The 16,710-nt window shown below is 46.7% G+C and overlaps 1 protein-coding gene across 2 annotated transcripts in view; it reads right to left on the bottom strand.

The window, feature by feature from the left end:
* Nucleotides 1–336: 336 nt before the first annotated feature.
* Nucleotides 337–16,710, bottom strand: part of LOC126516813 (glutathione hydrolase-like YwrD proenzyme) — a 42,998-nt gene continuing 26,624 nt past the window's right edge. For both annotated transcript variants that reach the window (XM_055063973.1, XM_050166917.3), the window contains 4 exons: nucleotides 11,669–11,831; nucleotides 6,912–7,177; nucleotides 1,639–1,801; nucleotides 337–938 (listed from right to left, as the gene is read on the bottom strand). In XM_055063973.1, the coding sequence (XP_054919948.1) occupies nucleotides 843–938; nucleotides 1,639–1,801; nucleotides 6,912–7,177; nucleotides 11,669–11,831 (688 nt within the window). In that variant the 3' untranslated portion in view covers nucleotides 337–842. The remainder of the gene's footprint in view (nucleotides 939–1,638; nucleotides 1,802–6,911; nucleotides 7,178–11,668; nucleotides 11,832–16,710) is intronic.

Here is a 16,710-nt window from a genome sequence, read left to right as displayed (position 1 = left end):
CTGGAGCCGTGGGCCGCGTATTTTTGACCGCGACTGTACATAAGCACTCACCACTTCTCTTATCACCACCATCCATCCCAATACTTTCACTCCCCTTCCCTCTTCCCCAGTGCAGAGTAGCAGACTAGAGCGCACTAGCTCAGGTCGACCTCTCTGTCTTTCCTATCAATAAATTCTATTCATTCATTGTTCCAAGCGACAAACACATTTTTTTTCATGTTACTTGCTCTATAATTTGGCAGAGTGCACTATGAACGCTTTCCACGCGAAGGTCCGGCCCACGCGCAATGCTGCAGCTGTGCACCTGCGCTATTTATCACATAGGCTGAAACGAAGTCAACGGCAGTGGAAGAGAAGAAACAGACAGGACAGAGCGCGAACTTCCACAGGACTAAGCGAGTGTTGCGAGTGAATGATGGTCCTTGCATGTGTCAATTGCTCTGCCACTGTTATCATTCTATGGTACTTCCTAATGCATATCTAATGGGGTCCGGCCTGTTTGTTTACCTCCCGCTACCACTCTTGAGAATATTATTGCGAGTGCGATGTGCCGTACGAAGACGCTTTCAACAGGCGCTTAGTTCCTGTTGAAGTTATCCCCCTTACTTGTCGGTTTTTCTAGTTTTTTGCCTTTTATTGCACTTTATTTTGCTTCAGCCTCGGAAAATGCGCCAACGAGCCCATTCGTGTTTAATAACTATGTGACGCTATGTCAATTTCATTCGTACAACGCCTGAAGCTCGATGGCGAAGCCGCGGATGTGACCTTGACTGCATCGCTCGTCTGAGGCTTCTTGATGCGTGTGCTGCCGCAACATGGCGCGACCGCGCACGCCGCAGTCTTCAGAGCACGTCTTGAGGCGGTGCTGCGGCTGCCACGCCGTCGCTCCGGGGCTCGCAGCCGAACCACAGGACTTGCGCCACTTGCTCGACCGCACACTGCAACGACGCGGTCACGAAATGACTGGCACGACGATCAGAATTCCGCTCAGGTCACGCCAGGCGACGCGACCTTGAGATCGTTCTATAGAGAAATGTGCACGTCCTCATATGCCTGCCAAAAACACTGAACTCCGCCGCACGAAGCTGTTTATTGTTGTTCTTAGATAATTCGAGGAGAGCTACTTTAGGGCATATTACAAGGTAACATACGAAGGGTTGCAACCACGGATCACGTAGGATATTCAGTATTTAGGTTCAGTATATAGGCATAGTGAATTATTGAGTCGACATGCTGAAGTCAGTAGGCTGATATAATTGCGGAGGTCGCACGAAGTTGCCGTGGCTTTCACTGCGAGAATGCTAGCAGTTGAAGCGTAAATTAAGACAAGAGCGCGCCTGCCAGGTGGCTCTGCTGGTGCCTTAGGGATTGAGTCAGGGGAAAAACATTTCACTGGAAGAGGAACACCAGATTTTCGTTTAAGACCTCTAATTTTCCTTGTTCCTGCGTTGATATCACAAGAACAAGTTTTGTGAGGGAGTTGTTTTTTCCCCACCATTATAACCATTTAACGAATAACGATGAATGAGGTTCTCATATGTTCAGAGGAATCCAAGTTCGAAACAGAATAAGCGTTCCTTTTCACATTGGCGCACTGTGTATAGTGCGTCACATACTTAGCGCTGATCGAGCGCTTACCTCGCGAGTGCGGTCCCACCAGCTGCCTCGTGCCACGATGTGGGCCATGCTTCTGGTGCTTCGAGCAGAAGGCGGCACAAAGCCTGGTGCAATGCGGTGACCCCTGCGCCGGAGGTCGGCGACCACGTCCTCCGGAAACCCTTCCTCCAGGAAGAGCGGATCACTTGAAAGGAAGGGGGGCGCACAATGGTGGCAATGTGATCGCTTCACTGAGTACAGTCCAGCGCCTATACAACGATATGACCCGCATAACGAAGAATTCATTATGTCTCTACAGCGACGACCCGCGGAGCAAATTTTCCTGTAAAACGAAGGAACTAGGGGCGAGTCTCCGACGGCCGATTAGTGGCTTTACAGCGAACTCCACGCAGCGCTGCTGCCACTGCCCTCCGCGGAAGTCGTCGAGCAGCGCCCTGAGCTTTAGCGCTTGCGGCAGCGCCAGCGACGCACTCGACGAGCGCGCCATTGTGAGCAAGCGTTGTAGCCTTGCTGCTGCTCTGCTCCAGGAACTTCCCGATTCGTACGCTGGTTGTAACATAGCCGCGAGTGCGACGGCTGACGAATACCTGAAAGTTCATGGCCGCGTGATGTAATTATACATGGCGACCAATGACCTATTCAAGGCCATGTATAACGGAAAGAACGCGAATGTCAACGATGATGAAGAGTCTAAAGGAACCAAGAATTTTGACGGAAAGGGAGGCGATGGCGGCATTCGACAATCTGCAGTTTTACTTCGCCTATAGCTCCCGCGTTGCGCCGCGGAGCCGGCTGGGTATCTCGATGCAGTAGCGTCGTATGCAGCCGCACATTCCGTCAGACGATGTGTGAACAAAAAAATTTAACGACTTATTTCTGTAAGTCTCTCTTGAATTCGTGTTAACTTAAGGCTCTCTTTTGTTCAACGTTTTTAGCCTGCTCAATCTTGAGCGGCACGATGGGCGGTCCTTATATCACGAAGTGACCGGTATGAGGAAAGATTTTGGATGTCTCAGGCACTTCAATGTACAAGCGTTTGACTGTGCACAGCTAGGTGATCCTCACGAAGTCAATAAATGTATTTCTTTTTGGTAACCCGTTAGCAAAATGTGGCAAACGTGCTGCGATTGTGATTGCAGAACCCGGAGCGAACACTGAGCACTGTGGGGAACGAAAGGAGGCGATAGTGAAGAGAGCACGAGGCGGAAAGCGGCAGAGGAGGAGAAATCATAAGGCGCAAAGCGGGAGGAGGAGAGTATCGCGAAAGGGCGAGGACAAACGCAAAAGACTGCGATAGCGAAGAGAGCGCGAGGAGGCAAGCGGACGAAGCCACCTTGAAGCACCACCAGATGGCGCTCACGTCCCCGCATCCGTGGCACAGCGGCGGTCCGGAGGAAAGAAAAAAAGAACCAGAAAGCTTACTTTCGCACACAGCGTTCGCCGCAAGCGTTTCTCCGTAAAGGTTACGGTTGCACAAGCTACAGTTGCCGGGAAGCGGCAACTGTGTGGTTGGTTTATACAGCGTGTTTCACGTAACGTTAACCGAGGATTTAAAAAAAAAAGTGGTTAACCGCAACTGAATGAAGCCAACGACATATGGTTTGCCATCATGTGGCGCTCCTTAGAATATTTCTTTATATTGCGCCTAAATAAATATTTACTAAGATCAATTATGCAAAATTTTTAATATTCACTTTAGGGCCAAGTCCTTTTCGTTACGCTATAGAAGGCATTTCAAAACGACCTATCCTATTCTTGTGGCAACGTACATGCTGCGTGGCGATTTTTCCCGGCGTTTAAAGCATGACCGCGAAATATGAAATAAAACCACGCCACTGCGCTCGTACGCCGTCGCATTGTAGCGCGGTCAACCGCGCGTCGAGTCTATCGCTTATTAAGGACGACGGCGCTTCCTTTCCATGTGCGACCGTCACCATGGTCCGCTCGCACGGTTCTTTTGCACAAAGCGCGATGAGAGCGCTGCAATACGGTAGCGCATGAGCGCAGTCACGTGGTTTTATTTCACGTTTTGCGGACGTTCTTTAAACGCCGGAAAGAATTGCTACGCAGCGTGTACGTTGCCACAAGAAAATTGGATCGGTCGTTTTCGTGTGCCCTCTACAACGTAACGAAATGCACTTGGCCCTAAGTATTAAAAAAAATCGCATAACTCACCTTCATTAATTAACTGAGTAGGTGGAATATGAAGAAACGCTAAGGAGCGCCACACGACGCAAACCATATGTTGTTGGTTTGATTCAGTTGCCGTTAACCACTTTTTTTTAATCCTTGGTTCAAGTTACGTGAAATACCGTGTATATAGCGCTGCGCGTAACGGCTCTGCCAGTGGGCGCGGTGATAAGTGCCATGCCTGAATACATCGAGAAATGAAAACACGTATGGAGCTGCGCTCAAATTTCGCATTAGGGAGCATCGTAATCATCGGTGAATGTTGTTTTTAATGTTTTCGCGGTATACTCTCCGGAGATTCCGTGTACATGTTACTTCACCCTGCATTCAATCCTTTTCAGAATTAACTCTGAAGTGACTGCGCAAAACGTTCATTCCAAATATTAAGCCAGATACATGCGGAGAGATATGGCAGTGATGTAATTATACTCTTGCTGTCACATTTTGTGAAAATTGACGTTAATTTGACCGAAACAGTTCCGTTATCGCATGTGACTAAAAGTACCCGACAAGTGCATTTCGAATGTCAAGAGATTATTTATGAATACTGCGATCTCAGGTAGACCACAATAGAGTGGGACATATAGCAATTTGATGCACAAATTAAGGTACAAGGCACACGAAATAAACCCTACGCAAAAATGAATAAATATAGGAGAACTTGCGAGAAGCACTAATGCTTATAACAAAACCACAAATAGCACTGCAAATTTTCAAAGAGGGAGTGAAATTTGTGTCAGTGTTTCTCAAACGACGACAATAAATATTTGTTAACAACATCATCAGAAAGGTTATTCCACTCAAGAATGGTTCTTGGAAAGGAGAAGAGCACTAGAAAATAGTTTAGTGGAAGTGAACAGTTACTGTGAATAATTTCTTTGACTGGTAGCATATCCTTCAGAGTAAATGTTAATATGTATGAGTAAACATGAGTAAATGAGTTAATATGTGATGTGTCAATGTCATAAAAATAGCTATTTGCTAACTGATATTAGAACTTTAGGCGACAAATTTGATTTCTATTGGTATCTGAAGGCAGTATACTTCGTTTTCTAAGTTCGCTAACTGACGTACGCCCGTTCAAATTATAAATATACCGCGCTGCTTTATGCTGTATACTCTCCAGCTTGTTGGGAGTCTTGTTTAGGGATGTGCCAATAGTAGTTACGAGACCGAATCGAATACAAATCGAATAGTTCCAAGACCAAATCGAATATCGAATAACTTTTTCATAGTTTGATGATGGCACGATTTTTTAAATTTAAATTTAAATTCAGATCGTGCCATCATTTGATGCAAGACAGTTATCAAAATCAGGAGGTGCGCCTCCAGGCAGCAGGCTACCCAACCTATCTTCTCATTGCTGTATCAGAGAACCTGTCAATAGACATCATAAATTCAGGCCGCAGTGAAGCCACTAAAAGGCACAAGGAAGAAAAAAGAAAGGCTGCAGTTATCCCTTATCTGCAGCGCATTTCACATAACCTCAAAAGCGTGGGTTCTCGTTCCAATGTGAATATTGTTTTTTTACGCACCCGATTAACTATCAAAACTCTGCCACATTGTAAACTCCAGCAACGCAAGGAAGGAGGCTGTGCCAAGAAGCACCAAAAACATTTTGTACCGTGTAGCAGCAATGTTATGTACAGGTTTCCGCTACCTTGTGGCAAGCACTACACGGGGCACACTGGTCGACACACATGCACACACAGCACACATGCCTTAACGACCGGCTACGGGAACATAACAAACAAGGGTGAGCAACACCGCATCCGGTAATCTGGGCATTCATTGCAGAGACTGTACGGAAGAAAGAAAAAAGGATAAGGGAGCGCCTTGTTATCCCATTTTCAGTCAGTGCAGCGCGTTGTCAGATAATCGCACGAAAATCACTAGAGAGATTATTGAAGCCCATGAAATCTACAAATTCAAAGGCAAATGCGCAATCGCAACCTCAAAAGCTCTGTCGGAAAAAGAATTGCGCTTTCTTGAAGCTGAATAGGAAACACGTGCACAGCTGTTCATGTGGCACTGTAGCCCAGTGCTCAGGTACCGCCAATTTTGTGTTTGTGTATTTTCATTTGAGATTGGTTGCCACCGTATTTAAGCACTGGAAATAAAACCAGTTGTATACGTTCAGCGCTATGTGCACTCGTCTCGTCCTAGTCCTTTGCGCTGTTGTAAAAGACAGTACTAATTCGTCGATCAGTTGGTTGAACGACTGCTTGACTGACGAAATTTTTAACGTTGTGGTGGGCTCCGGATCAGGTTTGTCCACCTGGAATTACCTAGCATGCGTCGAAGCACCGTATAACACACGAGCGCTTTAACATTCCACCATCATGGTAATGCAGCTGCTACGCAAATTGATGTCTTTTGTGACGATTGTTCTCTTTCGATTCTGTTCTTTACTGATCCGCCGAGCCGAGTGGCCGATCCAAGTACAACGTCGACGCAACTAGCCGGCGCGAAATGAACGCTTTAGGATGCGAGATAAAAAAGAAACAATTAGGGCTTGCATGGTTTTAATCAGTAAGCCAAGACATACGGTGTGCACAGTGAAAGTATTTGAAGCGCGTAGGATAGCAAATGGCACTGCAGCGTATAAAACGAGTGCACAGGTATATAGAAAAACCAAATGAGAACCCTCACATACTAAATAAAATTAGAGTTGTTGCAGTAGCTGAACAGCGAATGTGAATTCCTTTAGACTGTTCAAGCATCCGCACCGTGAGCTTCAACAGTGGTGTCTCAAAACAAAAAAAAACAAAAAAATAATTATATATTGAGAGTTTGTGTCATAAGAAAATAAAGCGACATTGGCGGATAAAAATCTAAATCGAAACGTTGCTATAGAGCTGCTTTCATCCATTTCGAGGCTAAGCGTTCGTCATTACGATGAGTGTGGAACAAGCCCAGCAGCTCCTTGGCTACGGTGATGGGGGCAAGAAACCTGATCAGAAGCAGCGCACTTGTCTGAGCTCTCCATATACCCAAGTGTACAGTATATGTACATCTTAACCCTGTCCAGTGCTGGCTAACGCCCCTCGCCGCTTAAAATTCCGTCTTAACGGATTAAAAACAAAAGTGTTCGACCAACTCACTCCGGCCGCAGGGTTCTGCCGTCGCCGATGTACAGCCTGGGAGCGTCCAGCGCCGACTGCGGGTCGAGGCCCCCTTCCATCATGGCGAGGAGGAGCTGCAGGTCGACCTGCGGCTGCGTGTATCCGCCCATGGTGCCCAGCGCGGCCAACCAGTCACCGCTCGCGGTGTCCGTCACCAGCACTGGCATCAACGTGTGGTACGGCTTCTTGCAGGGGCCCGCGCAGTTCGGGTGGCCCGCCACGGCGCTGAACCCGCGGCCGCGGCACTGCGGTACGACGGTGTCAATCAGACAGGTGCCTGCCGTATACCGTGGCGAGGACTCGTGCGCGAATATTTCGGTGTACCATTGCAGAACGCCTGCTGGAGTTCTCCGGTGTACATGCAGTGCATGCAGGCCGGATGTTCTGTAATAAACAGGGCCCGACATTCGTCTCGGCTGCCCGTGTAAGGGTGCGTAAACTCGAGCGCGTTCTGAACCGCGCCAAGGCGTTCGTGGGGCCCATTTCTCGCGTAAAACTGAAAGCCGCACAGCACGTACGTGTATACCGCTTTGCACTCGATCCGACGCAAGAAAAGTGGGTGTGTACTCATACTTATCGCATGTGACGTGTTTAAAAAAAATAGATACTGAGGTTTTACGTGGCAGAACCACAATATGAGAGGTATGAGTATGTCCCCCACGCCGTTGTGGTGGATATTAACGTGCACCCAATGCTTACACAACGCTTACGCGTTGTGTAAGCATGCCATCGTTAAATCTCTATGACAGTGAATTTGAATTTTTAAGCCGCCTCATAGCGTAGCAATAGATTACAGGATTTTGCGTTTCTGCCGGCGCACTGATAATGACGCCACCGATGGGAGAGCACGTGGCTATGGGTTGTAGTACATAGGTTTGTGTATGCCTCCAAATAAAGTTACTTGTGAGTTCAGCGCTGTCCCGTGTGTTCCTGCTTTCTGTCTTCGTCACATTGCGCTGCCCCTTGAAGATGTTCACCCTATGTACAGCGCACGGGTGTTTTAGCATTTCTGTCCCCACTGAAATGCGGCCGCTGAAGGCGGGATCACTACGCTACGATCACTACGAAGTCACTACAAAGTCACTATGCCACCACAGCGGGTAAGATGGGTTTGAGACACTGTACCAAAACGCTAGCTGCGCATCGTTTCGTTCGCAGGTTCTGTCCAGATCAGTTGTGACTGCATGCAGGCTTTGAGGGGACAACGCTACAGCTCTGATTTTGATATGGTTCGCTGAATTAACTCGTGACATTTCCCTGCCTGAGCGCCTGTTTGAGCTGGGTGAATGAATGTGCTGTTCAGGTAAAAAAAAATCGATAGACCTGTATTTGGTATACAACATTTCATTCTATAACGTTCGATCCATCAATTTATCATGCCGTATACTATAGAGTAGGAGAATGAAGTCCTCAACGTACCCACTAAACACAAGGCAGCTTTTTAGATACTATTTTTTTTAATTACGAAACCGATTCCCCCAAAATCAAGACATAAAACATGGTTCAAAATGATCAACATAGACTTGTGTCTGTGTAGAAATCTCGAATCTTTGACTTCATGCGTGTCCCTTTCCCTTATAGTCGCCCGGAAAAGTATGCCAGCGTTATGTGTCTTCCATGCCAAAGAAAGAAAAAAAAACACACCCTAGGTGTCTTTTATCTTGACCAAGGCTTTTTTCTTTCAGTTTTTTTTTCTCCAGCGTGCCTACAGCTTTTCAAGGTTGTGGCGGTGCCCCAATTCCAGTTACTTTCCTTTCGATGTCTACTTTCCTGCTTTGTGAACTGCTGCGCATGCCTACTCTGAAGACGTTTCATGCGACAAGGTCACAAAATAGCCCTCCTTCTCGGCGACCATGATTTTTAGGTCAATGTAGCCGAAATATTTCCCCCAAGGGCTTGGTATTTATATGTTCTTGCCTCTGTTCTTGGGTCCTCTTCATCACATCAAAGCATTCCTTGACGCACTTGGGGTGGTATTCTTCAAAAACGTAACTACAGGTAGATCAAGCTATTCCCAACCCAGCAAGCTTGCTAGATTTTGTCGAGTTGCGCAAGAAGCTAAATCTGATGGAGCTAACAAAGAAAGGAAAAAGTTCGGCACCATGTCACACTCCTGCAAGACGTGAAGACGAAAGGCTGCTGGGGCACACTTGGTAATGCGCCGTCTCGCATCGTCGTGTTGCTGCTGCCACAGTTCGGCTTCTTCGACTCGTTTTCGGAGCTTAGCTGCGGCTTTGCGTGCTCCTATAGGTAGTGGGGTCAGACTCGCGCCAACGAAGTTTCTCTTCGACTTTACGTTGCATCCTCTCGGCAAGGGACTGAAACATATGCTGTTCTGGGAGTTGTATAAGGGTGATTTCAATTAATGTATGTACTGTTCACTTTGAGCGCTTGTAGCCTCAGCCTTACGGGGGTATGAGCCATAGCATTTTTTGCTTGCCTGTGGGGCTATCAACCATTGCTTACGGGGGTATCAGCCATTGAGAAGGTCACGTAGTTTTTTTTTTTTTTTGTACCGCTCGACTAGACGCCGTGTTTCTGTACGTTGTATGCCTGATTCCAATGAATCTATGCACTTCACCTTGCTGAGTGTCTGTAGCCTCTGCATTACGAGAGGGATAAGCCACTGCATTTTACAGCGAAGCTGTAGTCGTGGTCCGACCACAGAAACCCTACTGCGGGGGTATGATCCCAGTATTTAGGAGAGTGTGAGCCATTGCATTCACCTTACGTGACGGACGGACAAATTTCTCATTGGGTAGGCATATGAACAGTTTAGTGGCTATAAGCTGCCTATTTCAATGTCCGTCTTTGTTTAGTGATACTTTGCTTAAGTTCATGCGGTCTTTCTCAGACTTCGCAATAGGTTCAAAAATGTGTCCCTCTATGTAATTAAATGAAATGTGCGGCCCCGGTGTGTCACTTAGTAACTGCAGTGCATAACCGAGTCGTAAATACTATGATGAACGCATTACGAAACACAAATGCGTAACATAGTTCAGAAAGGCTGACGAACTCGCTGGATTACCACAATGAACCGCTCACTGCACCCCTCCATAATGGTGATTATGCGAAGCGCAATGTGTGACATTTCAAATAAACAATGTGATAAACCCAAGACAAATGTGCGCGTAATCTCATTAAGAAACACAAAGACGTAACCAATAATTAAGAAAGAGTTTAATGAGTCGGAATTAATCCAGCGATAAACACCGGGGCCGCACATTTCAGCTTTGCTGGTTTACCATCTGTATACGGGGTGCATGGGCGATATTTCTTTTTTTTCCTTGCCTATGGGGGTATATGAGCCAGTGCTGATGATGACAGTTTTTGCACCATTGGCCCGGACGACGCGTTTTTTTCAAGGCCATCGGGAGTATGAGCCACTTAAGGCTTGCGCCTAAATATGTGTGGTGTCAAGCATTGTAAGGTGGGGTTTGTCTGTTTAGTGATAATGTAGTCTCTGTCAGACTTCCCAATAAGTGTGTGTTTAATGGGACAGACTTGGCAATGTTTAAAGGGGAGATTTAAAAAATATATATATCAGCAAGCACTGTGGACCGCAGGCTATGCGCATTTATTAGGGACATGCCAGCAGCTGAGGCATTGGTCTTAAAGAAACACAAATATCAGATTACTAGGAGAATTCACAGGCATATTTATACATAAAAAAGTGATGTACATAAGCATGCCGTCGATCACGCTCTTTGACTGAGTTGGGTGTCTTGAACGCGAGGCTCTGAGTTTTTTTTGTCATACTGTTTTTTCGGCACACCTTCATGTGAAATCTACGTTTCCGTCATACACTGCATAAATATGAACAAAAAATTTAGAGATATCTTCGTTTTACGCTCCTTTGTAGCTACGAAATGCATTCACATACGTGTACACACACACACACACACACACACACACACACACACACACACACACATATATATATATATATATATATATATATATATATATATATATATATATATATATATATATATATATATATATATATATATATATATATATATATATATATATATATATGCAAGAATTTTTCCGTCAGTACCGGGCCTGCTTTTCTCCAAGCCCCGCCTCCAGATGCCGTGAGAGTGAACAAACTTGGCGATATTGCGAGGAACAAAAGGAACGCTCTAGCCACGGCTGAGACTGGCTGAATTGTACTTCACGGGCGCGACTGACCCGCAACACACAGCAACCACCCGCAACTCAACATCCTGCACAGAATGACAATGCATTCTTAAAACGCTTTGATACGACAGAACCCGTAGCGGAGAGTAAACTAATTCCGTTAACAACAGATACTCTCGTAGTCTAATTAGTGTTAGCAGCGCTACCTGCTTGCGTGTTTTTGTATGTCACAGTTCAAAATCACAGGCAACCAACATCAACGTACGCAGCTCCGGTGTACCGTAAACCAGCAACCTAAGCACCGCATGTAATTTCTTTATCTTCGCCTGGAGCGTCATATGCACTGTTAACGTACGTCAAACATCCTGCCCGAGGAAAAAAAGAAAAACTGCCAGCACAGGACACAGTGACGTGCGCGAGTTCTGTCATGGAGGTTGTTTTTCGCCGGTACTTACAAAATCATCGCAAGAAGCTCACGGTCGGGCAAATTCTTCATGCGGTGGTGCGACTATCTCCTTCCGAGGCATATGACACAATACGTAGACTATATATACACGAAAGATGAAATGGCTTAACTAATAAGAGCTTACGTGGACTGCGAATCCGTACCGCTCGACAATGGCACATCCAAAGCCCAAAAAATTGCTGTTGATGAACGCGCAGGCATTGCCTCTTTCGTCGGCGGTCACCAGGAACACGGTGTGCGACTGCTCCGGAGCGTTCGGCAGGTCCGCCTCGCTCCACTGCCGGGCCCTGCAGACAGAGAGAGAGCAAATGATGAATGAAAGGTAGGGAGGTTAACCAGGACTGAGCCCGGTTGGCTACCCTACACTGGGGAAAGGGAAAAGGGGACGAAAAGATTAAAGGAAGAAGAGAAAGTCTACTGGAGATATCATTCGGTCGGCGGATACGCCGACGACGTGGTCGAAGCCGTGAGTATGGCTCCAAAATTACAGATTGGCGCACAATTATATGGTCCAGTTAGCGCTTTAGTCCCTGAGAGTTGCGTATCTTGGTGGTTACTTGAATATAATTGACACAGCAGGCTCAATGGTATTTTAACAGCGCGAATTCGTATTCAGCATAACTAGTTCAGAAACACTAGCCAGTTTGTAAGCCTTTTGGATAGTGCACACGATAAGAAACATACGGCAAAATCACTTGGCGCGAAAGTCGAAGCAAAGGGACGATGTACGGTGGTTAATCGCCCTTTATATTTTAGAGAATTTATAGAGAACTATAGGCTAGTTGAGTGTTTAAAACGTATACATTTCTATACGTTTAAAACGCATAGAAATTAGCGAGACCCGACGGCAGTGTGGCCAAAGCTTTATTCCTACAGCGGGCGGACGGGCACGACCAAGCGTTAGCAGACGATAGTAGGCCATAGTACGATAGTCGTACTTTCGGAAGTACGAAATTGTTATTGAATTTCGAAATGAAAGTTTTCGCTTAGTTCAGCCTGTTGATTAAACTGTGTCAATAAATATACATAGTAACAGTAGGAAGATGGGCACAGATCCAAACACCCTTTTTGATTGAAGGTGAGTTATTGGCCAATAGCAGCCACGTATATGGGAATCTGCTATATGACGAAATATAGGAGCCCGATTAGAGTGAGCAGAAGGCTTCTATTGAGAAGAGAGGGGTTGAGAAAAAATCAAGGAGTCATTGTACTCTGTGAAGTTGGATGACCAACGAAGCTGTAGCACATCACACAGGATTAGACAAGGCTGCATGTATTTATTTTCATCACTTGGTAATGGTAGTGACGATAGCTTTTTGATTACTGTGACACACTGATTGGCTTGGTTACAACCTTATACAGAATCTTGGCCAAAGTTAAATCTATACAAGACCGTTGTTGAGTACTTGAGTGACTTGGATTTGTGTGGCACTTCAAACCAAACTCTTCTAGGAGAAACTGAGTGAACCATTTCTTGACTTATTTTTAAATGTAAACATTGAAGTCTCCAACAATGATCCCAGGGGTAGTGACATCACGGCTAACTCATGCAAAGTGCGTGGTCATGAGCTCCTCGATATCACATTTGCTTGTGCCTGAGCCATATACATAGTGGATATCAATTAAGGGAAAATGAGACATCCACCCAATCGTAGCAATTGCTACAAAGGAAACCCAAACGGGTTCTTCGAAAGAAAACCCTCACAGTTGAAGAAAAATTCGTCCTGGTCCGGGACTCGAACCCGGGACCACCGCCTTACCGGGGAAGCCGCTCTACCAATTGAGCTAACCAGGCGGCTAGGAGATGGCAGGGCGAAGTCGAATTTGTCCACAACTCGAAGCAAAGGCAAGACTTTGACGTAATAGTTCTGCGGAAACCCGCAAGGTGGAGAGCTGTAATTAATTAAGGGAAAATGAGACATCCACCCAATCGTAGCAATTGCTACAAAGGAAACCCATACGGGTTCCTCAAAAGAAAAGCCTCACAATTTAGTCTTTCGTTTGTACGGCACAGACATCCCCACAGTCGATGGAATTGTCGTCTTGCGAGGGAAGGGTGTACGGTTGTACGTACATGTCCTTTGCGTATATGGCAATGCCTCCGGCTCGTTAGTCCATCTGCTGTTCACAAACGGTTCCAGTATACCGACCGGCTTGAAACAGTGCACGTTCACTGATTTATTTCATTTATTATTATTTATTTTTATTATTTGTAGGAGCGCAGTGCTTGAAACCCGCTTCACCTGCGCCGCGCGTCGGCCCGGTATTGCACTGCCTCCCGTATCGGCCCACATTTTTGCACACGGACACTACAGGTGCATTCGGGGGGGGGGGGGGGGGGGGGGGGGGGAGGGCAGTTATACAGGTTCGCTGTAAAACGTGACGTCGGGCTACACTTGCGAGCTCCTCGCGCCACCCACGACTGCAAAATTTGGCTGAGATGTTCACAGGAGCGTATGCTAGCCGTGGACTGTTTTTGTTCCTCTTTTCGCCAAGCACGAGGGATGGTTCAGAACCCTTTTAGCATTTGTACCCGCGGAAAATTATTTGCACCCGCAGAATTAGCCGATGGACGCGCGTAATCTGAACGTTATAATTTGTGAGCGTTATTTGTAAGCGGTCCCCTCCTCTGACGCCACCGGCCACCGAGGTAAATGCTGTTGCTCCAAGCAGCGGGCTGAGGTGTTGGGGGGCCGGAAAAAAAGCTACGCAGCAACCATAAACGCCTTTATTCTCCTAAAACGCTCAGATTTTTTTGACAAAAAATCTTCTGCATTCTTTTTTTTATTATCCATAAGCTTCCGAGTGCAACACTGCGTTCGTTACAAGCTCACTGAATGATTCTTGTAGCTCACCTAGCTAGAGTGTTCTCCGCTGTTTACAAAATAATGAGAGCAATGGAGTAGTACTCCACATCCTGATGTTTATGAGCCAATGCACTTTACACGTTTGTCCACACACACACAATAAAAAATCAATTTAAATGTCTTTCTGTGCAGACGAAGACGGCAGTGCAGTATGCATTGCCGCCGATCAGATCTCATACACGTGCCAGAAAAAAAAAAAAAAAAAACACACGGTGCTCCGGAAGAGCTCTATGTACGGTTCGAGGAATGACGACTTAATGTTTTCCGACGATACGCTATAGTTCTCCGCAAATGGTGGCAATGGTCGAGAAGACAATCCGCGCGACGACACAGTCCACGGTTAGCGCGTTTCTTACCATTGCACTTGAAAGCGCCCAGTATATAGGCAGTCAAGCCCGAGCGCTGAGGCGTACGACCCTGCGCTGACAGAACAGAGCCACAGCGCTCGAGATCGCGGCTGGTGTGCGGGATTGGGGGCAGCTGTGATGGCCGCGACGCGCTGAAACGGCCGCCTACTCCCGGGAAACTGTTTTCCTCCTTGGGTGCATGCCCGTCACGTTCGGCTCTCCTTCATGCCATTGCTAACGGATTCGTGGTCATCAGGATGGTAAGAAATAAGGAGGCCCCGACACGAGATTACATTATATGCAGCGAAAAAAAAATCCGGCAGAACCCATCTTACGATGACTGTCGACGGTAATGCGATTAGCCTTCAAGCAATGCAGCTGCGCATCGTCTTGTGGAAGGGACGGTTGTTTAAATACTAACGGTCATTCTGAGAATTTCATCGCTTCGGCTACATGCGACATACAGTCTCCGGCATCGGCCCACTTTGCTGCGGCACTGGCTTGCCAAGATTGGCCATCGGCATGACGGCGACTGTATGACGACGACGCAGTGACTATAGAATGGCGATGGTGGACTCGCGTCGATGGAACGACTAAGGCGGCACGACGAGAATGGCACGACGACAATGAGATGATTCCGAAGTTATGACGATGGCATAACGCCGACACCGTGCTGACGACGTCACGAAGACAATGGTCCTACGATGAGCGTGCACGCAACGACGATGGCGCGAAGACGATTTTATTAAGAAGACTGTATGAAGACAATGGAACGACCACGACGGCATAATAACGATAAAAGGAGACAGCGCGATTATGATAGAATGGCGAAGAGGAAATGACGTCGATGGAACGACTACGACATGACAGTGGGATTGCGTTTGTGAAATGCTGACGATGGCGTGACGACAATGGCATGAGGAGAGTCGAATGAAGTCACAATGACGACGTCGATGGAACGACCTCGACGGCATAACGAAGTTTTGTGAACTGGAATTGATGACGTCGCTTGAACCATCTGAAGGTAGAATTTTCTCGCAAAAAACCATGTCCCCAATGTGAATTTTTTTCAGTTTTCAGTAGTAAGAAATAAATTGAAAACCTATGAATGCAGCAACAATTTATCGCAAGCAATTACTTTCTCTGAAAAACCCTTTACTCTCACCCACAGTATAAATAATTCAACGACATCGCACCAAAACGCGTTACTGAACCAAATACATGACAATTCCTGCGGCTTCCAAGCCATTGGAAATAATCAACAAAGAAACTATGAGCGTATGACAGTGATCGTCATTATTTTTTTTTTTTACAGTAATCGAGCCCCAGACAGCAGAACTCGAACCATTTCGACAATGCGTAATGAGCTCTGAACAATGAATTTGTGACATTTACATGTCCTCTGATGCGTTTTTTTTTTTTTGCCATACGTACGCGAGGTTCACGCCGTCATTGTCGGCGACAAGCGCCGAAAAAAGCGGCCTGCTGCAGCGCACCAGCGTCGTGCGCCGCCATTGCAAACAGAGGCAGCAGATGCTGTCTGCGGCATGAGCTGAGGCAAGCAATGGACGCGCCAGCACACGATCAAACGTGGCCGCGCCCGCAGGAGCGCGGCGAGAAGCGTCCATAGAAGCGAGGATAGAGAAAGTCAGAGCTGCAACTCTCCCCTTCTGGAGCTAAAGAAAAAAGTACCGATTTCCTGAGGGAAAAATGACAACACGCTGGGTTTTTCTTCTTTTTCTTTTTCTGTGCGCGCGCGCAAGAGCGCGGCCGGCATCGAGCGGATTTCGGTGTCCGACCAAATCGGACGTTGGAAACGTTTGGCGGTTACCACTGACCTTGAATATCGAACCACTACACAGTATTCAACCCTTCAGCTGTCCACAGACCATTAAAAACATCAATGCAGCCTTTTATTCATTTACCTGGAATACATCTTGCCCTCTCGGAAC

The sequence above is a fragment of the Dermacentor andersoni genome, chromosome 1 (assembly GCF_023375885.2).
Source record: "Dermacentor andersoni chromosome 1, qqDerAnde1_hic_scaffold, whole genome shotgun sequence".
Classification (NCBI taxonomy): Eukaryota; Metazoa; Arthropoda; class Arachnida; order Ixodida; family Ixodidae; genus Dermacentor; species Dermacentor andersoni.
This window is presented reverse-complemented; position numbering and strand designations above follow the sequence as displayed.